General features: G+C 39.2%; 1 protein-coding gene across 2 annotated transcripts in view; it reads left to right on the top strand.

Moving 5' to 3' along the window:
* MAN1A2 (mannosidase alpha class 1A member 2) overlaps positions 1 to 22180 on the top strand; it is a 138408-nt gene extending 116228 nt beyond the window's left edge. Inside the window, exons 11-14 of one of the 2 annotated variants that reach the window (XR_007375139.1) lie at positions 4622 to 4794; positions 14118 to 14233; positions 17506 to 18019; positions 20775 to 22180. Coding sequence is in view for 1 of the 2 variants with exons in the window: in XM_048936200.1 (XP_048792157.1) it covers positions 4622 to 4794; positions 14118 to 14233; positions 17506 to 17638 (422 nt within the window). In the remaining variant the exon portion in view is untranslated. Of the gene's footprint in view, positions 1 to 4621; positions 4795 to 14117; positions 14234 to 17505; positions 19805 to 20774 lie in introns of those variants that run through there. The other variant, XM_048936200.1, reaches the window with a different exon arrangement.
* The last annotated feature ends 583 nt before the right edge of the window (positions 22181 to 22763 follow it).

Below are 22763 nucleotides of genomic sequence, written 5' to 3'. Positions count from 1 at the left end.
AGATTCCACTGGAGCAATTTTTGGTCTGAGCAGATTTTACCACTGCAATAGTAAGTAAAATGGTCTTGCAGTGACAGCACACCCGCTTATTTAGCACTGAAGTGATTTTATGAGCCTTCTTACTTACTGGAATATTTTAAGACAGTAATAGTATCCTCTCAAGCTGCTTTTCCCCTCTCATACTTACTCTGTATCTTCAGGCAAATTCTGTCACCCTGTGTGAGACAAAGTATTTGTCATGTCTTCATCCTTCTTTAACAAAACAGGGTAATATATCCCTTATTCTTAATTCTGCCTCTATTCTTATTTACTTGCCTTTGGAACTGAAGTTATCACAACTGATGTGAGAATCACCCAGACTTTCATCATTTCTAAGACCATCCCTATGGTCCCTTGGATTCATTTGTTCCTGTTGATGGCTTCTAAAGACCCTTGAGGTGAGAAAGGCCATTTTGAAGCCCCCTCCATTCTCTTGTTTACCTCTTGACTTCAAGCATTCTGTTGCTAGCCAGTTTTTTTCTTTCTCAGCAGCAGATCTTCTTGCTCCTTCAGTGCAGGCATGTAAGGCCATGGTCTCCCAGCTGTGACAGGTGGAAGAGTATCTTGTGTTGCAAGAATCCCACACACCGTAGCTGGTCTACAGTGCTCCCCAATGTGCTCTAACTTATTCTCCAACTGAAATACTTTGTCTTGCATCCCTAAACTTATGATAAAAAGGTGTATGGTTTACCATTAGTCATTTGGAGAAGATTGAGGACCACCCTGTAGATAATAAAGCATCCTGATTTTTCACCTCTTTACTGATGAAGAAAACTGAATTTCTTTCCATTTTGGCAACAGTGATCACTTTCCAGTGTAACCAGATAAAGTTGCCACATGATCACAGTTTTGAACAGTGATACATACTGACTGACTTGCCTTAGAGCTAGCCTCACTGGAACAAGAGCTTTCTCCTGATGTTTTGAGTGTTCAGTCCCCTAGATTGTGTTGTAGTGATCCCATGCAGAATTTTTAGATGCTTACAGTGAGTTACTGAGGCTTGCTGAAGATTTTAGAACTTTTTTTTTTTTAACTTGATAGGAAGTGTAACACAAGGACACCATCAGCTTTGGGACAGACTGTTGCTGGTGTCTGCCAAGTCTACCAACCTCTACATAAGACCAACCTCAGGTCTGTGAAGCTGCCTTAGAGAGTCCACAGCCTACTGCACCTACAAGTCCTGGATAAAGCAAAGAAATTCAGTCTCAGGCTATGAGACCATCTCTGTCTCTCTGCATAACGCCAACAATTGGTGGTTGCTGCTGCTTTAGTCAGTATAAGTCAGTGTGAAGATGCATAGCTTTTTCACAGCATCACATGTGGAGGAAGGATGTAACTCCATTTTGAACTTATAAGATCTGTGTGTTCATATGTAATCTCAGTTCAGATTTGCGATGCTGGGGAACATCACACCTCTACAGAGAGGAGGACTAATGTCTCTTAAATTTAAGAATGCCTTATTTCATATTTCAATCAAAAATTATAGTAGAATTGGTAGGCCAATTCCAGTTCAAAAGTCAGTTGTTTGGTCTCTGTATAGATCTCATTTCCATAAGGTGTCTGGCCATCGTATTCACCCAAGTTAGTGAAAGTACTTGTTTTTATTACCCTGGAGACTGATTAACTGAAAACATGTTAATCATTACCATCAAGTTAGCTTTGAACAGTTAAACTACATTGCCATCTTGCAGTTTTTTAGGAGCAAATCTGAAATGACTAGCAGACTTACCTCTTTGGAAAAATTTGCTCTTTGCATGCTGTTTTCTCAAGTTGTTTTTGAAGTCTCATTGTTCAAATATAAGTTGGTCTGTTTACCTGATGGTCTTCTATTACACTGCTTGTTACAAGTTTTGCCTTAATCCTTCATGGTGTTACTCCATCATTTGTATTCCCTTTCTGATCAGATTGCATTCTTTCAGCAATAAGTTATCCATTTCATCTCTTATGATGCTGTCTGTGCCATAGTGCTGATTAGTACAGAGAAGTGGAAAGTCCTGTAACTTTTCCTGTTGTATTTCAATCAGCATTATGTCCCAATGACAGTTAGCATTTACATTCACGTGGACAGTAATGGATTTATGTTGGGACATAGTCACTCTGATAAACTGATTCACCTCTCAGTGTTCTCCAAGACTTTCAGACTCCTGAGTTGTAGGCTGGAAAAGTGACTGAGTATATCCTGAGGAGCTCAGGCTCTTTCTAGGGTCTTTGAAAATCCCTGTAGATTCTATTCAAGGTGATGCTCAACCTAGCAATCCCTGTGAGTTGTCTTTCTGATTCACTGGAAGAAGCTGATGGCCTTTGGAAGATGAAGGTGGAGTATACATGCATGATTCTGATCTGTCTCTGAGCCATGGAGTAGTGCTACCTGAGTCCACATTCTCTGGGCATATATATTCCACACATACTTTGGCTTCATACCTGATCTGCTTTTTTTCTTTACCATAAGCTGTTGATAGATTATTGCTGCAGTCATCCTAAATCTCCCATCCTTTGGCAGAAGATTTCAAGATTTTTCTGTAGTTGGGTGTGCTGTCAAGAAGGCTGAGAGAACTAAAGATGCAAGTTGTGCTTTGATCTGTATGCCAGTGTATTGGCTGAGCAGAAGAGGTCATAATGCTGTCAGTGGGCTTTGACAAGGCTAAAAGTTTTGTGTTCTTGTGGTGCAAGGTTTGCCAGGGTTTATGTTTGTGTGTGGACTGCACGCCTGGAAGTATTATGGTTACTGGGGAACTCTTTTTTAAATGCTTAACATATACACCATCAAATGACATGGCAGTGGCATAAAACAGCTAGTAATGTGAAATCCATAAATGATAATGAAAAAAGATGCCGAACAAAACTGAAAGAATAAAAATACCACTAACAAGTTAAAATGAATAATTTGCTTTTGCAGGTGTTGTGGAGATTGAATTAGTAAGCAAGATTATCTATATAGCTCATTGTATGTGGTGTTTTATAGCACGTGGTATTCTAAGTAAAATACACTACTCTTTATGTGTAAGATTTTTCCCATTCATTAGCTGAATTAAAGTTTTGTCTACAGAGAGATTATATTTTTATGAAGTTTTTTGTGCATCTTTGAAGTTAACGATGGAAACTATCTGCAGAATCTGGGTATGGTATTAGCTGTTATTTTAAGTATGGTAACTCCAGTGCAAAATAAGTCAGATAAATAGGACAAATGGGCAGATATAATTATTAATTCTCTTTGAGAGATGGTGACCAGTGACAGTATGTTTAATATGTAATTCTATATATAATACATGTATAAAATTTTATTTTATATTTTAGTGTGTATGTATATTTATATATAGAATATACACGTATATAAATGTTCAGGAAAAGAGCATGAACAGTATGCACACTGATGGCAACTGAGAAAAGGCTATCAGGGGTAGCTGTAATGACAGAAAGATGAAAAATTGCACCAGCATCTTATGAGGTTGACTTATTGAGTAACAACTGAGTTGATTAAGTCCAGCATAGTTAAATGTAAAGTAAGGCACCTATGAAAAAATAATTTCAGATCTCACATATAAGATGGTGAGCTCTTAACTGACAACATTATGAAAATGCCAACTCTGTGCATCGATCAGGAAGAACAAACTGAGAAGAAACAAAAGAGAGAGCATTATTATGTAGCTATATTAATCTTGCCGGTACATTTAGTTCAAACTAGTCTACACATTTCAATAACACTGTAGTTGGGTTGGAAGAGTTGCAGATAGCCCTGGGAGGAAAATTAAAGGTACAGAATAATTTCCATTAAAGGAACAACTGAATCAGATAGGATTCTTTCATATGGAAAATAAATGTTTTATGAAATGACAGATTTGCAAAATCACCAGGGGATTGGAAACGTTGGGTGAGAATCAGTTGTTCACTCTCTTCTCCAGCAGGAGAGCTAGGGACTATTGAATAGATCTAGTGTCAACCAAGCTGAAAATAGACCTCAAGCTGCTGGCACTGTGCCGTTACGTCTTCCTTTAAGGGCAGAAGCAGCAAATCCCTTTGTTTAGAGATTTATTTTCAGATGTGGCTAAGTTTCCATTGACTAGTTGTAAACGTTTTACTAAAGGATTCCCTTAGGAAGCACATGAGCTTTGGTGGCCTGACAGCACTACTCTAAACCAAGAGTTTGAATGAGATAGCTTATTTGGGGTGGTGACATCTGTTTTTGTTGTAAGATCTTTTCCAGCTGTGCTGGGTAGGATGAAAAGGCAGTAAAATAGCTGTTGACACTTTTGTTTCTTTTGCTGTTCAAGAATTGATATCAGTCACTTCAATTTTATCCCATAATTGAATATATTAATGTGTTCGTATTCTTTGTGTTTCATTAGTTTTCAAGAGGATTACTGTATGCCTGTAAAGATAGGTAGTTTTCTCCAGGACTTGGATAAGTTCATAAGAAAAGTCCTCAACAACAGGAAATACTTATGAGACTGCTTGAAGATGAGCTAATTCCTGCTTCTCTCACATGCTTGGGATGTAGTAGCCTGATAACCACCCTTCCTCCTATAGTTTGTCAGGAGTAAAAATGTTCCTTTTTTTTAATTTTTTTTCTCTCTTTGCTCTGCAGCATTAAAGCTGGGTCCAGAAGCATTCAAATTTGATGGTGGTGTAGAGGCAGTGGCAGTGCGTCAGAATGAGAAGTATTATATCCTAAGACCAGAGGTGATTGAGACCTACTGGTATATGTGGAGATTCACACACGATCCCAAGTACAGGCAGTGGGGCTGGGAGGCAACACAGGTAACTATTTATTATCTGTCAGCAAATTAATTCCACTTATTTTCCTTTTGTAGCTGAAACACTTCAAATAATTTATTTTCACAAGTCTCAGTAAACTGGCAAATATATGGAAGTGTGTGTTGTTATTCCTGGTTGGGTTTTTTTGTTTCTTGTTTTTTGCTTTTTCCGACTACTGAAACAAACAGTAGAAAGGCACGTTCAGCATTGTACAGCTGGTGAGCTTCAGGCTTGGAATACAAGTTACTGGTCATGACTCCTACTGTAGTCAGTGATCCTCAGCCCTCAAGAGAAGTAATTTATACTGGGAAACAAAAATGTATTATAAATAACTGTTAAATATGTATTAGCGCTCGTTTACTTTAAAAGACACTGCTGTTCTTAATGTTTCTTCTTGATCTACTGTTAAAACTCAGATGAACTGTAGACTGGATAGCATGTAAACATGTGGGTTGGTATCATGGGTTTTTCTTTTCACACTTGTCTAAATGGAAGGAAATCAGATTGCCAATCATGTTTTATTACTCAATTATAGTGAAAAAATCCAGCATTACAAGAAGCAGACCATGAAGGAAAGTGAATAAGCAGTAATACCTAAGGCAGAACTTAAACATTTTTGCAAAGGTGTTTTAGAGATTGTTACTTCCTTTATGGATGCTTTGCTGGATTTGAATCTGATCATTATATATCTGAACCAAATTCCTGAGTGTGAAAATGTTCTTGAGTCTTTCTCATTGGAAATGCTTGCACTGGTCTATGAAAGCACAGAGCTTTATACTAAAAACTTGAATCTTTGTTTATGTTTGTGGCCTTTGTTTGTGGCCTTCTCTCATTCATCCATCATATGTAGATGTCTGATAGTTATTGATTATAGGCTGGTCATATGAGTAACAAGACATCATTTTCATATGACAATATACTATTCTAATTGTAAAAATCATTTATAATCTTGGAAAGATTTCTCACTTTGTATGCTTCCTGGAACTGAACAGTGATCCTTTTCTGATCTCTTATTTCTCACTGCTTCCACCTGCTGGTCTATCCCAGGGTCATGCAAAATTATATTGCTTTCCCAGCAGTTTTCTGGTTCTCTTCAAGATCTGAGCAGCCAGTGGGCCACTACAGCTCCTCCACTTCGTTGCTATAGCTCCAGAAGTCTTTGGAAACATATCTCAAAGCCATTTTCTAACATTAGAATAAACATTCAAGGTAACAAGATGCTAATTTACTGTAGCTGGGCAGATAAGATGAGGAAAGAGCCAGGGAAGAGAGGATTCAAGAGCCTGCAAAAACTTTAATCTGCATATCAGAACCAGTTTAGCAAGAGAAGGAAGAGATCCAGAAAAAAGTACTTGAAGCTAATGCTGATCTGTTGAGAAGGCAGGTTCAGGGTATTTAGCTTGGCTCATATATATGCTTTCCTCAATTCAGTTCTAATAACTTAGAAGAATCTTAGTATTTTAAGACAATGCCTTAGTCTTGGTTAGGTTTTGCCTTGTAGACTGTTTGGTTATAACCAGCATCATATTATTCTGCACAGAGGTCCCATGTACATCACATTTTTATTCTGAAATTCATTGTCACTATCTCTAAAATATGTCATATCAGCATCAACACTAAGCGATATCTTCTCTGCTGCCTGAGCTATAAATGTGTCTAATATGACAAAGAAATGGATTTAGTAACCTACCCCTTGCTAGTGTGTATGCAACAAATGCCTGCTGATCTAACACCAGCTCTTGTCAGAAGCTGTGGCTCTGTGATCCAAGATGAGATCCAAGATGAGACTTGTGTAGTAAGTTAAAGAATATACAAATACAAAATTTTTCAAGACAGGATCTGTCTTTATAGTACAGTGCAGAGCTTTTATTACACTTTCTCCATCTTGTTCTCATATTTTCGTTCCTACTAATGCTTTCAAACAAAACCCCTTCTTCCTCCTCTGTCTCCAGATTTCTGTATGTGTAGGGTAGGAATTTATCTTAAGGCATCTGCATTGAAGTTGTGTAAATCAAGCACTCATGGTGTATCTTCCTCTGTCCCTATAGAATGCCTTTTTCTGCTTACTTCCTCAGTAGTTTTTTTATCTGATATAACTGTAGAATGTTTCTGAACTCTTCATAAATGTTTTTGTCTACCTCTCCCTCCCACACTTAGTTTTTCTTTCCCTCACCATAATACTAACAGAGGAGCTTGGGAAGTTTTCTGCTCCTTTCTGTTCCCTGCATAGAGATAATAAGTTCTTGTTTTCCTCCTCACGCCTACCCACTGCTTTCTCTGCTTCCATGCCCCACACAGTTCTGGCTGTGCTTGTTCCTCCATTTGTAAATAATCTGGTATAATACACAGAGTGGTTAGCTTGCTGCTTTTGTGTAACACAGTCTTTATTCACTTTTCTGTTGCTTTTTGACCATTGAATATACTTTGAAATCTGTATTATATAGTTCTCATGGCAATTTTTTTTTCTCATAAGAATTTTAATAGGTGCTTTGCACTTCAGGGGAAAACAACAGAACTGTAGGGGTCAGAAGGGACCTCTAGAGATCTCCTATTTCCAGCCTACCTGCTAAAGCAGTTTCCCTAGAGTAAATAACACAGGAACGCATTGAGATGGGTTTTGAATATCTCCAAAAAAGGAGTCTCCACGACTTCTCTGGACAGCCTGTACCAGTGCTCAAAGTAAAGAAGTTTTTCTTCATTTTCAGATGGAACTTTCTATGTGCCAATTTGTGCTCCTTGTCCTGTTGCTGGGTGCTGTTGGAATGAATCTGGTCGTATTCACTTGATTCCCATCCATTAGATATTTATAAACAATGATGAAATCCCTTCCCAGTATCCTCCAGGCTGAACAGTCGCAGGTCTCTCAACCTTTCCTTAAAAAAAAAAAAAAAAAAAAAAGACACTCCAGGCCCTTAATTGTCTTTGTGGCCCTGTACTGCATGATTTCCAGTAGTTTCCTGTCTTTTTTGAACTGTGGAGCCCAGAACTGGGCACAGTGCTCCAAATGTGGCCTCACCAGGGCAGAGTGGTGGAAATGGATCACGTCCATCAACTGCTGGCCATGCTCTTCTTAATGAACCCCAGGACACCATTTGCCTTCTTGGCCACGAGGGTACACCACTGTCTCATGGCCAACCTGTTGTCCACCGGGACACCCAGGTCCTTCTCTGCAGAGCTCAAAATGAATTTTTTTTCAGAATGTGAAACTGTCTTTTTTTTTTCCTTTTTTTGTTCCATTGAACCTAAAGTTTGTTGACTGAGTTCTTGGTGATCACCTTTACTTGCTTCTTTGAATTGATGAATACCTGCCTGTCCTCAGAAGGACTAAGAGAACTGGGATCTAGTCTAGAGGCAAGTGCAATTTTAGTTCCAAAAAAACCTTGATCTTGTCACAGGCCCTGAAATTTCACATGGTGTTGTTTTTGAGCCCAGAAATATGTATTTGGCACGAGTACCATATTGCAAATTTTTCTTTTCTACTATTGATTTGAATAAGTGGAAAACCTAATTCCTCTGGTAGTTTGTTGCATTATTTAATTATTTATGCTGTTAAAAAGATACACCCTATTTCCCTTTTGAATTTTTCTAGTTCTCTAAGGCAATCATTGCACTTTCCTATGACTCCGTGTACCATATCAAAATGGGTTTTATTGCCTATGGTTTCTTTCCAGTTTTCACGGATTATAATAAGCCTACTACTGGATTGTCTTAAGAAATTGTACTTTCTCCAGCTGTAAAGCATTTTCTCCAAATGTCTGCATGCTCCTCAGATGTTCATCCTGCTTTTTTAAAAACGAAATCTGAAATGGTGTATTCCAGTTTTTGTCTTTATCAACAGCCCTATGCAAAATTAAAACTACATGCCTGCTTCTGTTTGCTACCCCTGTGTGTGAACTTGTCTCAGCATCCTAGGAGGAACTCATACTAACTTGTCTCTGGTGGCCACTGGATTCTTTTAAGTGTCTACTTTCCAGACTAATCTGGTTCTGTACTCCCGATCTTTATTTTTGGTCTAGGATTTTGTACCTGGCCACACAAAACTCATTTTGTTAGGGCTCCAGTTAGCCCCAGATTACACTGACTGCTGTTATTCACCTATATATCATATTTGCCATCAGCAGTTATACAGTGATTTGCTGAAAATTAAGGTGTGACCCCTTATTGAATCTCTATAAAAAGCAACCTATCCAGTGATGGGTCTGCATTTCCAGTTCACTGTTAAATCACTGTTGGTCACTTTTTATTAAGAAAATGATATTGGTAAGGTATAGTGATATTTTCTTCTTATCATTATGTGTTATGATACAATCTCAATTGCTTTAAAAACATTTCTCATACCTTTGCGGTTTCCTTTACTACTTTTTACTACTTTACTACTTTGATTTCATTCTTTGAAGTCTACAAGTTTGCTAAGAATGATGGTTTCTGTAAAAACCATACTTACCAGTGTCAATTGTCCTCTTGTTCTTTTGTATGCATTTATTTGTGTTTCCAAAATTGTTTGGAACTTTAGATCTGCTATCTTATATTTATCCAGTCAGCTTGCTTCTGGATAATAGCATTCCTTTGATACTCTTCCAGTCCTCTAGGACTTCCATGTGATCTAAGGTGCAGTAAAAATTAAAAACCAGCATTGTTTTGTTGAGTGTATGGGAACCATTATGTCTTGGCCTGAACCAGTGATTGGGCCTTATTAGGGCCTTGCTTCTCACGAATGAAGAGGACCCTGAGCAATCAGACCCCTATGGCCCTGACAATGTTGGAAAAGAGAATTCTAAAATTCTAGAGGCTCTGGTAGAACTGAACCCTCTAGAAATTCAGCCAGTAGTCATTAAAAAAACAAAACAAAACAAAAAAACAACAAGAAAATCCAAGAAAGACCTAAGGAGGTACCACCCAAAGAGTGGCTTCTTCCCCAATCTATGATGCATTTACTGCATGCCTGTATACGGCTACTGAATTGGTGGACTTGGTCCAGTGATTCCAGCAAAGGTCAAGGGAAAGTATCCTGGCCTAGCTGTTGGGACTGTGAGATATGGGAGCCAAAAGTGTTGTGATAAATGAGAAATTTCAAACTAACCTCTATCATGACACAGCCAGCACTTAGGCAAAGACTATATACCACTGTCATACGCAAAGAGGAAAATCATTCCTTAATTTAGTGGATTATGGTAGCCTGTGAACTGATGTGACCTAATGAAACAGATACACCCACCCATAGTGGCTTATGGAATTCTATGGTAGAGCTCCAGAACTGCATCTGGGAGCAAGGTATGAGGGAAGCCATCTGTGAGGACGCTTTGAGAGTCATTTTGTGTATTTGATCTCACCCTGTCTGCTGAATTAGATGTACACATAAACTGGGAAGGGTTTGGTTGGGGTTTGTGGCAGCATCAGGGTTCTATCCTGCGCACCAATTGGTTACTGATCTCAGTTTTGGCATGGAGCAGAAGAAAGGTATAGCTTGATTATAACCCAGGAACTGAGTGTGCATTGTACATCTGCACAGATAGATAGGCAGTCTTCTGAGGACTTGCAGTTTGGATTGCTCAGTGAGCTGCTCAGGATCAGACTATCCATGTTCGACCAACCTGAGGCAGAGACATGTGGTCTGATACCTGGAATGTGGCAACAAGCAGTATATGCCCATGCAATTGCCAGGGAATGTTGGACCAATACATCGGCTCAGATAAGGTGGCCAGGTCTGCCAGCAGATAACATTGCCCCATCACTACATAAGAAGTTGTGATCTACTGGACAGGAGACAACATGGGAAGCAGTAAAAGCATGGGGGCTGCCCATTCGAACGTCAGATATTGTCCAGGCATGTCAAGAATGAGAAGCATACTCCAGGGTACAACTGAGTCCTTTGCCAGAAACAACAGTGCATCACACTGAAGGGCATCATCCCTTGTACAGATTGCAGGTCTTCTACGTAGGCCCCCTCCCTCAATCTGAAGGGGCCAGATGTGTCTTGAACTACGTTGACACAGTAAGTGAATTAGTGCAGGACTATCCAGTGCTAAAAGCAAATCAAGCCTGAGCAAATTAAGGTAATAACTAAATGAATGGTAGCATAAGGACTCCTCAAGTCATCCAAAGTGACCAGTGAACAACAGTATGAAAGTGGGCTGAGGAAAACAACATCAAATGGTGGTTCCATCTGCCTTGCAATCTGATGGGAGCAGGCCTGGTATAGCAGTATAATAGCATTCTAAGGGCCACTCAGAAGCCCGATTCTCAGTCCTTGCAGGGGTGGGCTAAGAGACTGCTCAAAATGCTGAGAGACATGAATGAAAGACTCAGAGATGGCAGACCCAGCACCCTGCATGTTACAAACAACTTGGGGCTCACCATAGAGGATCCAAATTAAGGGAAATGATATACGATTGAAATCCCAAGTTGGAACAATATGCAGTGTTCTGCTTGTTGCCTATGAGAATTTAGAACCTGGAACCCACATAGTAAGATGGCCTTGGGAAGTGCAAGTTGGGCCAAAACTGTGCAGACTGCTCACACCATGGGGAAGATTATTAGAAGGGGAAGGAATGGTAACACGGCAAGTAATTGGGACACAGCCATCAGAAATTATAAAACACCTCAATTTTCATGGTGAATGGGACCCTGATTCTATCCCTCTGATAGATCAGAACCCCCTGCTTCGCTACCTGATATAATTATTCAGCTGTCAATATCAGGTTAAAGAGTGTGGTATAAAAGGCCTGAACATAGAATCATAGAATCCTTAGAGTTGGAAGGGCTCTCTGAGGGCCATCTAGCCCAACTGTCCTGCAATGAACAGAGACATGCACAGTTAGATCAGGTTGCCCAGGGCCTGTTCCAGCATCACCTTGGAAGTCTCTAGGGATGGACATCGATCACATTTCTGGGCAACCTGTTCCAGCACCTTACCACTCTCATTGTAAAAGTCTTTTTCCTCATACACAACCTAAATCTCCCCTCTTTAAGCTTGAAACCATTTTCCTTTGTTCTGTCACCATGCAGACCCTGCTGAAGAGTCTGTCCCATTTCTTACCTGTAGCTGTCCCTTAAGATATTAAAAGTCCACTATAAGGTCTTCTCAGAGCCTTCTCTTCTCCAGGCTGAACAGCCCCAGCTCTCTCTCAGCCTGTTGTTGTAGGAGAGGTGTTCTATTCTGTGAATCATTTTTGTGGCCCTTCTCTGGACATGCTCCAACAGGTCCACATCTGTCCTGTACTGAAGACTCCACATCTGGACACAGTACTCCAGGTGAGGTCTTGCCAGCACAGAATAGAGGAGCAGGATCACCTCCATCACCCTGCTGGCCACACTTCCTTTGATGCAGCCCAAAATGCAGTCGGCTTTCTGGGCTGTGAGGGCACGTGACTGGCTCATGTGCAGCTCCCCATCCTCCCATGCTCCCAGTTCCTTTTCAGCAGGGCTGTACTCAATCCTTTCGTCCTCCAGCTTGAATTCATATTGCATGTTGCCCTCACCCAGGTACAAGACCTTGACTTTGGATTTACTGAACATTGTGAGGTTCTCCTGGGCAAGATTCTCCTATCTGAGCACAGTTTGATGATGGCAGAATTGTAACCGTCCAAACATTCTCCATACCTTGTCACACTCCAGAGCAGAGACAAGCGTGCATTCTGCACTATTATTTAAAAAAATAAAATAATTGCAAGAGGATGCAGGTTATTTCCTATGTAGAAACCCAAAGTTCTTTAGCTCATGTTTATTTGTATGACACTTGCCTAGTGGCTTGTAGGTCTTGCAAGGAGGAATGAGAAAGTAGTTCTGTAAATCACATGCGCATTATTTCTTCAGAAGTCAAGAAATTCATTTTTTCCTTTTTTGTTTTTCCTCCCTTTGGCTACCATGCAGTAGCCAGCATCACTTACGATGTGTAAGAACATGCAAAGAGACTGTCATGAGTTTGATACTCTTGGGTTAGACATACAATTTTATCTCCAGACTGTAGGAAGAACTTGGTCAACCTGTATCTTAAAATGTGAATATTCTCAGTATAGTCCTAGATTGCAACAGTAACTAGATTAGAACAGAATTCATACAGACACTTTCTTACGTGCTCAAACCCCAACAAAAAAGGAAATGTTTCCATCCAAAACTACAGGAAGCTTCACTTAAAATAAGGAAATACATTGTGAACTACACTTGCTCAGAAACAAAGGAAATCCGGGCCTAGAGCTGTGTGGAGAGAAGCTTCATGCAAACTAATGGGCCAAATCATAGATTACTGAAGTACAGGGAGCTGTGTTCAGTAGTTGGTAATGACAGATAGCCTAAGCCGAGCAGTTTCCTTCATCACTCTACCTTTTCTGTCCCCACATGAAACTATTAAAAGAGCAGTTACCTGCTGAGGACATACCACCAAAACAGCAGGGAGGCAGAAACAATCTGCAAATCATTTCACTGTCATAGCTTTGGGGCTGGTTTTAGCAGCTAATATTCTGGCATGCTGTAAGATTATGTTTGTCAGCCAAATGATGAGTGTAAGGAGCTGCTCTGCACTACTGATACATTCTTCCCTGTCTCCTCCTCTTCCAGCATGATTTTTCCTGCACTGTGTTGGAGCTGAGTAGCAAGCTGGTTTGTGAATCCAGAATCCATTGGCCCCTCTCTGCCTGAAATGCTGATTGGTTTAAAGTTGATGCTTTAAACATAAAGAACTGTTTTGAAGTCTGGCACACGAGCTGACTTGTGTTTCAACTGTATAAGGGGGAAAGAGAGAAGCATTTATAGGAAATGGAATTGTATGGAGGAAGAGGTAGCTGGAAGAGTATGTAAGATGAAATCAGTGCTTCCCTAAATATTAGTACTGTATTTAATCCCTAACTTCAGAAAGTCTCTGTGACTAGTTACAAATCACAGTCCTGTAACTCTTCAAACTCTCCCAGCTGCAAAATCCAGGAGTGTTTGTCATCTTCCTACACTCCCCATAGTCCATGTTATCTTAATTGAGCGATGAATGTTCTGCACAATGTTACATACAAGCAGCTATGCAAGCTTAAAGTTGAAGTCTGCTGAGGCTGTGTGCTCCCATCAATATCAGCGAACAGTGAGTAACTAGGAAATTCTTCCCCGGAATACCTTTTTCTAGCTTCTAGTTGTTTGCCAGATGTCATTAGTAGCCTTGGAAGAATTTTACTTTTCTATGTGTTCAGTCCTCATTTATTAACTTATTTTCCAATCCACATCATCATCTGACATAACTAAAGAGTAGAAATAATTTCCTCCTCTATTGATCAATCCTGTTATTTTGACGTTTTCAAATTTTATTTTACAATTGAATTGCCTTTTTTTAACCTCCCTTTTTGCAGGCAATTGACAAGTATTGCCGAGTTAGTGGTGGCTTCTCTGGTGTCAAGGATGTCTACTCATCATCTCCTACATATGACGACGTACAGCAGAGCTTTTTCCTTGCTGAAACATTGAAGTAAGCTGTTTTCACTCTTGTATGTTCCTGTAAAAGCTAGCATGTGTTTTTACAAGAATGTGTTGACTAAACAAATAATCTCTTGTCATTTCCAGGGTGGTTTGGTCTTTTTTTTTTTCCCCCAGCTTTCAGGTCCAAGGTTAGCCTATTTTCCCAGAAGAAAATACAAATAGATTTTCTAATACAACAAGCTTATGCTGAGGGAGTGTTCATTTTTAAGACTTTAATTTGATTTCTGGCATCACAATAGGGAAAGTATCTCCTTTTTAGAAAACACTCTTTGTGAAAGACATTTTTTAGATGCAGTGACCTATTTTATACAAGTGTGTGCTATATATACTCTGCTACTGCAGAACCTATTTCTCCTGTATGTGCCACTGCAATGGAGTAAATTTGAAAAAACATCCTCTGTGCCCTTGAATTATTTTTCTGTATTTCTCCTACAGCATGCCTTTCTAGAATGTTTTTTGTTGGAAGCAAAAATATCAGGCATATTTTGTAGTCTTTTATGTACTTCCAATTTTAGAATATTTAAGATGTTTTTTTAATTCAGTCAAGTCAGCAGAACATCTTCAGTCAGTTATGCAGAGACTCATGCACTCTATTGTATAGTTAGTTCAAGGTAAAGTGTCTGAAGTTTCTTTTTAATAACAAAAAAAAAGTTATTCTGTACTATGCTAGAACATTTAACCACCTTTAACTTATGGAGTTGTTGCTTACAGTAAGAAATACATATAAAGTTAAGAATATGTAAAGAAGTCTATTATTAAGAGATCGCTTTTTAGGCCTGAGCTAGCTTATCATTGCTACTCATCTCTTCCATTATGCAAACTTGCTGTCGAGAGCAGTCTTTTGTCTCACAGTTGTGATCACACTGGGGTTTCGCCCATAAAACAGTATCTCCAGGGTGTGATTATTTCTTGACAGTTATATCAGTGAACTTGGTAATGCCCTTCTAGCATTGAGATCTACCATTGTTTAATGTAGGGTATCTTCCTGAAATCTTGTGAATTGTCTACTTTTGGAAGAAAAGTGCCTGAGCTATTATTCCCTACTCCTTTTTCACTTCTGCATAACAGTTTGCAGAACATTGGTTATTTCCATGGACAGAAGCCACTTGGCAGTATGAACATGGCTAGAGATGCTATTAGAAGTCTGTTGTCTCTGCTTAAGTATCCATGCCAACATGTGATAGAAGGAGTGTATAATCAATGAATATTAAGATGTTATAATTACAAAATAAACAAGAGAGTTAGGCAAAGCAGATTTTGTTAAAAAGAGAATAGATAGAAAGCATACCTGTATCCTGGGCTCACATACAAAACTCCAGCAGAGTGGATCTCCAGAAGAGATCCTTCCCCACTGGTAACCAGCTCTTAAATAGGTCTAGGAGAGGTGGAGCCAGGGTCCACTCTTGGCAGTACAGCTGAATTGCCTTCACCTGTGCTCCCAAGGCTGACTCATTGCCTCTGGTGATCAGTCAGAGGTTGCCATACAAAGGGAAAGTACATACGTTATTGCAAAAACCTGTCAGCAGTGAGGACTTTCAGTCTTTACAACTCAGTGATATGAAGAACAACAACAAAAACAAAAATTGTAATAATGTGTCAGCCTAGTATGGCTTGTAGGTTTTTCAGAGTGAAGTGGTTATTTTCTGTTATTAAAAATGGTAATAATTTTTGTTATTTTACAGTATTTACTGGGTTTTAGCGACAGTTTCTGACTGAGAAGATTTGTTTGAGTTACTGGGAGCTCAAAATGCTCCCAGGGAAAAAATAGATCCTGACAGATCTGATGCACACTTCAGGCACCATGACGTGTCTCACTTGTGTGAAAGGACTCCAAGTTCATCACATCTGAGAGAAGGATATGGCCATTGTGTCCTGCAGTTGAATAATCCCTACCAGACTCCTCTCAATGGTCACAGTACTTTGTTTCCCTTTATTATCATTACAAAAAGAAAGCGAGCCTCTTTCTTCTGTCATCTTTGTTAATTATATTTATTTATTTACTCCTTTGAGTTAATTTTCTACAGCCTAAAAGCTATACTCCCAAAGAGAGGCAACATTTCAAACATGTCCTGCTGGTTACACAGAGCTTCTTGAGGAGCTGATTCTGTGTCATCCATCTACCTATAAAAGCCAAATCAGAGAGAGGATGAAGTCTGCTCCTGTGGGGCTTCTGTGGTGACAGGACTGACCTTTGAAGTATTATCAGAATCCTGTCTAGATCTTTCATCAAAAGGAGATCTGAAAGTTCACTGGTGTTTCACTCAGTAACTGGATATTCTGAAGGATAAGCAGTGACATTTGACTGTAGACAGTGGGAATATACAGAACTCACATTCTGGGTGTGACAAAACCCACTGATGGGAGTGACAACTCTTCCTTGTCCCGTGCTGCAAGACCTCACGTTGGTGGAATAGTAGGAAATCAGGCTGAAACAGAAGTTGAGAGGTCCTATATCACAGTGATGTTAAGCTTAGCTTGCATGAACACAATCAGGTTTTCTGGAAGAAGGGAACTGCCTTTGGAATTATAGCGTTTGAGTTTGGAAGACTTTACAAAGATCTCTGCTGCCAGTGTCCTCTTACAATGGTAGCATAACCACATTCAAAATTGTGTATTAAGAGAAAAGGAAACAAGAGAGAATCTTTACACATATGTCCAGAAATGTAACATCATTACATGCTTTATTTGCACTGTGTTGCTTTTTAATATACAACATTTATGGATCTTCTCTGCAAGCATATTGGCACATTTCCTCCTACCAGAAGCTGCTGATGACTGCCCCGCATGGTGATGACAAATCAAATATCTGGCATGGCTTAGTGGCTTCTTCTCTGCTTCCTCTGAATATTTGATTTGATTTGAATGAAATAGTCTTTTCCAAGTGGGTTTGCTCAATTGAAACCAGTTTTTTGCCTACTTCTGCTCTGCTCCCCAGCCTCCAAAATCCTTGTGCTTGATGTCTTGATGTCTGTATTATATTATACACCTTGGAAAGGAGTCTTGAAAAACAGAAGTTACTTGGAAAAATTAAAATGCTGTCTTTGTAACAAATTTTTCATTGTAGGGCTTGCCTGTGATAAAAATGACTCTTCGGATCATTATAATGGGGAAAGTTGTGTGAGTGCTATAAAAAGACTGAAAGCAAATAACTTGTTCATGGCTTTAGCTGTTGACTGGTGGGGCATGCAGCTGCTATGGTGCCCCAGTGTCTGTTGCTCAACTTTAATACCCACCATTTTTCTTCTCTGTTTTGATATCTAGGTATTTGTATCTGCTTTTCTCCAACGATGACCTTCTCCCGTTAGACAACTGGGTTTTTAACACAGAAGCTCATCCCCTGCCTGTTTTACATTTAGCAAACACCACACTTTCAGGAAATCCTGCTTATCGATAAAATCAGCTCTAAGAAGAGGAAGAGAGACTTTTCAGCTGTTTTGTTTACATGGATCAACTGAGACTTTAAGCAGGAGAGGAGATGGACACTTGATAAATCTTGACCTCTGAGTCAAGTACAGGCGTGAGAAACAAAGCTCTTCGACATATAGATGAGTAAAACTGAAACAAAGTTCTGTTTTATATATGACCAAAACACAGGTGTGGTATTTGCAGGACAGAGACTTCAAGTGCTTTGAACCCTAGCAAGAAATGGAATCTACTGTCTAAAACAATGCAGCAGCGTGAGGAAGAAGAGCCTTTCCTGTTTAGGGACAGGAACTTGCAGCTGCTGCTGTTGGCTGTTTTAAGGCACAGCATACCAGTCATCTCTTCAGTTCGGGTGGGTTCCAAATACTTTGATTCTTTTTCTTTTTCTTTTTGTTTGATGATGGCATGAACAAAACAACAACAAAAAGCAACATCACTGCACCAGCAGCATCAGGATTTGAATTTTTTTCTGTACCTGTCTGAATTTTCTAAGGAACATCAGTTTGCCCAGACTGGCAGCCATTCTTGGGGCCTTCAAACTATAAAAACTAAACTATAAGAACTATTACTTTCTCATTTTCCTTTTCAAAGCAGTGTTGAAGGTTCTGTGTTGTGTGCTCACACTCAAAAAAGCAATGAATAAGCATTTGGTTTGTAGTTTGCTGTCAACAACAAAGGCTTAGCTCATTTTGCAAGTTGTGGTTAGAGTGTGGAGCATAACACTGGGGTGGGATAAGAGACTAAGCGTTCTTTCTTCGTAAATCCCATCACGTGGGAAGTCCACATTTTCTTGTTTTTCTTGTTTCTTCTAGCCAAGTTTGCAAAGATAAAAACTTGAGAACAGTCTCATAACTTATATAGCAAGGTACAGGATATGACATTTAAAAGTGCTCCCCTTCAGCTAAGCAGCAGGAGTTTGTTGTTTTATGTTTTTCCACGCAATTTGGATTTTTCCTGAAAATCAATTTCACTCTTTGGGTAATATTCACAGAACCTTATTTGAAGGTTTGAAATCCTATCTTATCATATTTCTGTGTATGACAGAAGCCAAGAACTGCCTTTGATTTAGTCTAGAAAACTCCTTTCCGTTTGGGTGACCTGCAACAGTGCAAAGCCAACGTGATTGTCTTTGAAAACAACCTCTCTTACACATGAGTGGAAGAAGAAACTGCAGATTCTCTTCAATTAGTTGATAAGAAATGAGATGCTGTTTCCTTTTTTTTTTTTTCCCTTGAGTACTCAAAGGCTGGAGTAGTTCAAATACTTTGAAATTGGGCTGGACAGTATCAGTTGAGCCGCAGTCTTCACAATTTTTGCTAAAGGAAATTTAGCCTTTTCAAGTATCTCTTCATCGATCAATATTTTTTTTTTAGTGTTGTTCCAGAATCCTTACAGCTTGCATAATTATTTTTACTCCCCCTTATAGCTCTCACATCCGTTTGCCACAGTGACTGGCATTTGTGCTGGAAAAGAGCAGTGAGGTGCTTCTTTCCCTCCTAATTTGTGCATGGGTTGAATCTTTCAAAAATTCTGATTGTCTTCAAACTCAAGTGAGTGAATGAATTGTCTTTAGTGAACTACAGCAGTGCAGCACCATGTCTAGAGGGAATACCCTCTATATACCCTGAATACCCTCTCCCCCTTAAGAATGCTTATATATGAAATTTCGTATATAAAAACCTTTTCCCAATACCACATTATAATTTTTCTGACTATACATTGAAATAGGATTTCCTATAGTATTTTTCCTCACTTTTCTTTGACAGTAATTTATACATAGCATTTTTTCCTAGGTCAAGTGATTATTTCTATCAGACTCTGTCCTCCAGACTGTCACTTTGGTTTAAGAAGAGGAAGACACAGACCTTAGAAAACAATCTGATATCAACATTTTTGCCTTCATACCAATTACTTAGTTACTGTATTTGCAGCAGTATCTTAAAAATAATTTGAGAGCTGATAAAGTAATTGATGTAGTAAATAATACTGATTCAAGCAATTGTTAAGTGAGAAGTATCTTAGTAAATGGTTTCTTCTTATTAGTTGCACATTAATTAATTTCTCTTAAATCTCTAAGTAACAAGTAGAAATAAGGAAGATAGATTCCTCTTGTTTTTTCTGTTTTTTTTTTTTTTTTAAGAGTGAGAGAAAAGGCACTTTTCATCCTAGGCTGTCGTCATACACCTTCTGATAAATGCAGATGTAGAATGGCTGCCAGTCTGTTCAGAGACAAAATTCTGTCGGAGTCCCAGAAACAGCAAATTTCTTACCATTATTGGGTGCTCTGCCACATCCCCCATGTGAACTCATGTGAACACACCCCTCATGTGAAGAGTTACTATTCAGATTAATTTCTCCTTGAATCCCAGTGTGTTAATTCACTGCCACAAGAATGCTTGAATTGAGGACCTAAGCCATTTCATGTTATGGGATGGAATTTTTCTCAGTACAGTACTGCTATTTCTTCTTTGTGTAGACAAGCAGCAGGTACCAAATAAAGGATATTTGTTTCTCGTTTTCCAGTTAGCCCAAAGTTTGTCAGTTTCTATTCCAGCGTTCTTTAAAAGGCAAACTTTCCTTTTCCTACAGAAGCTACAGATCTCCATCTATTCAAAATAGATATCTCCGTCTATTCAGAATAATGTGTTTTATGGACTTACTGCTGTGTCACTCTTAAATCTCTCCATCTTGAGATTAGAGCAAGCCGAAAGTTTGGAGATAATGGATTTTCACTGAGGCATGTGTAGACACTAAGCACGGATATGGAAACTTTTGTCTAAGTGACATGCCCTTAGTCAGAGTCCTTCACAAAGAAGTAGGTTTTGATCTGCTTAATGGAATTACGTGTGGCCCACAGTTCAGACTCTGGGTTTTCCCTCAGTTTTCCCTTTGGGTGTATAAGGTATGGGTAGAGTATTACCACTTCCATTCTGTTGCTTCTGTCTTACATACTTACATGAAGGTAGAGTGTGAATTTAAGCACAAAATGGCTTTCTGGTCCTAGTTGTTTCTGAGTCTTGCACCGTATTCTCTAACAAAACAGTCCTCATTTTCTTTAGGTAGATGTCCCATTTTAGCAATTTCTGCAATGCCTTCTCCTCTTACAGGATGAAGTAAAGGACAGAAAATCATGTACATTTTTGGCACACTGGATTTGGGCAAGAGCCTGGAAACCCCAGAATTGTCAATATCCTGTTTGCATGCAGTCAAAACAAGGATGCTGAGTTCTTTTCTGAATCCAAGACACAAACTTGCCTATTGGTCAGGATCTGCCAGCAGTACATTTTTTTCTAACACTTTACAGCCTGACAGAAGCCAAATTTATGCACTGGCCACTGTGGAGCTCTGTGTGTCCTGCAGTCCAGAAGTGAATGTCTTAGCCTTGTCTTCTAAGAATAAAACCTTTGATATACTGGGTGTTCATTTTGCTGCACAACGTGGTCCTTAAAGTGGGATGCTTAAAAAGAACGTGCAATATTCTGAGTAACCTGGAGTAAGGAGAAAAGCAGATAGTGTAATTCCCTGTGGCATTCACACCTTTGAAGCTTCTTTAGCCCCCTACTCCGAATTTGCAAATGACCATTTTTTACCATTCAGTCACTGAGATATTCTCATATGGAGCTCTATGATATTTGAATGTCCAGTATCTGGAGTTTTGAAAAGTGAAAGCAATTACATGCTCCCTATAATACCATCCTGTAAGATTAAAAGTATATGTTTCATTGATTTATAACTAAACTATCTAACTGTCCTCATTGATACTCTCTTCTGTCCCTGAGGAAATGTATGGTATTATAAACCTTCATAATGTGACTCTTTCTTGTTTGAATGGAGAAATAGATAATAGCATTAACATTGAAAGGATCAACAATGTAATCTAGCACCCACAGAAAATGACGAGGCAGCTTGCATCTCAGGGCTGTAGTAACAGGCTTTTGGCAAATTGTGCCTGTTACATACATTACTAAGTAGTCCGTGTTTTTAAGGGGACAAATTACAAAGAGGCTTCTTGTTACCAGAGAAAAATGCAAGCAAGCTCTTGATCCACATTGTAGCTCAGAGATCTGTTTAGCCTAAGCCTTCCCTCTTTTGCTCCTTGAATTCTGAGAAACAGTCTTCTGACTCAAGAGCTTGGGTTGCCATACAAAGAGGAAGCCAAAGCTTTGTTGCAAGTTCTGTGCATACAGCTGTAGCAGAGATGAACAACACTAGCTGCTAAGGCTGTCGGCCCACTCTGACAAACTGCTTTGTAATTGCCTGGAAAAGTTGAGAATCACCGAAATCGAAAAAGAAAGCCTGGCTCATCACGGTGAATTGTTGCCTTTAATCCTAATTGCTTGGTGGAAGTTGGTTTTGCATTCTGCCTTTATTCTTGCTTTGTTTGACAGATTACTTTTCCTCCAAAATAACAAAAGTCTTTCTTTTGATGTGGAAACCTTCTGGCTGCCTCTGACCTGGAATCCCGCATATGTACTTTTTACAGATTAAAAATAATATTGTATATTTAAAAAAAAAAAAAACGAAAAAAAGATTGAATAAAGAATGTCTTTAAGTGAAAAAGTTGGTCTTGTGTCCTTTACCTGCACTAGCAACCTGCTGTAGCACTGGACTGTGAAACTCATCCTGTTTCGCAAGCTGGTTGGTGTTGTAGCTTTTCAATCCCCTGCAGCTCTTCTGGGGACTTTGTCACCTCGAGCACGTATCAAAACCTACTACTGCAGAATTAAATCCTGCTACCCCTTCCTTTCAACATGTAACTGTAGTGCTCAGGTTTTTCTCAAAATGTAACTGAACCTACAACATTTTGAGGCTACTTCTGTGTGCCACTGTGAAAGCCACCAAATCTCACAAAACTTTCAGCTTCCTACCATTTTGTTACATTTGGATCACTAAAATATTCAAGATCCTTAGTGATCAGGTCAGAAGAGACAGGGAGACGAGCAGTGGCACTAAATAACCTTTATTTGGTTGAAAACCTTGCTTTTCATGATAACAAATAGCCAGTGAATCAGCAATTAACTTGTCAGTTTGTCCTTACGTTTAAAGGAAGGTCTTAATTGTATGAATGTTGTTTGTAGGGAAATGGGTATGAAGGA

Source organism: Lagopus muta, chromosome 1 (genome assembly GCF_023343835.1).
Source record: "Lagopus muta isolate bLagMut1 chromosome 1, bLagMut1 primary, whole genome shotgun sequence".
Taxonomy (NCBI): domain Eukaryota; kingdom Metazoa; phylum Chordata; class Aves; order Galliformes; family Phasianidae; genus Lagopus; species Lagopus muta.
The sequence above is the reverse complement of the archived record's forward strand: the minus strand, read 5'-3'. Positions and strand labels throughout refer to the sequence as shown.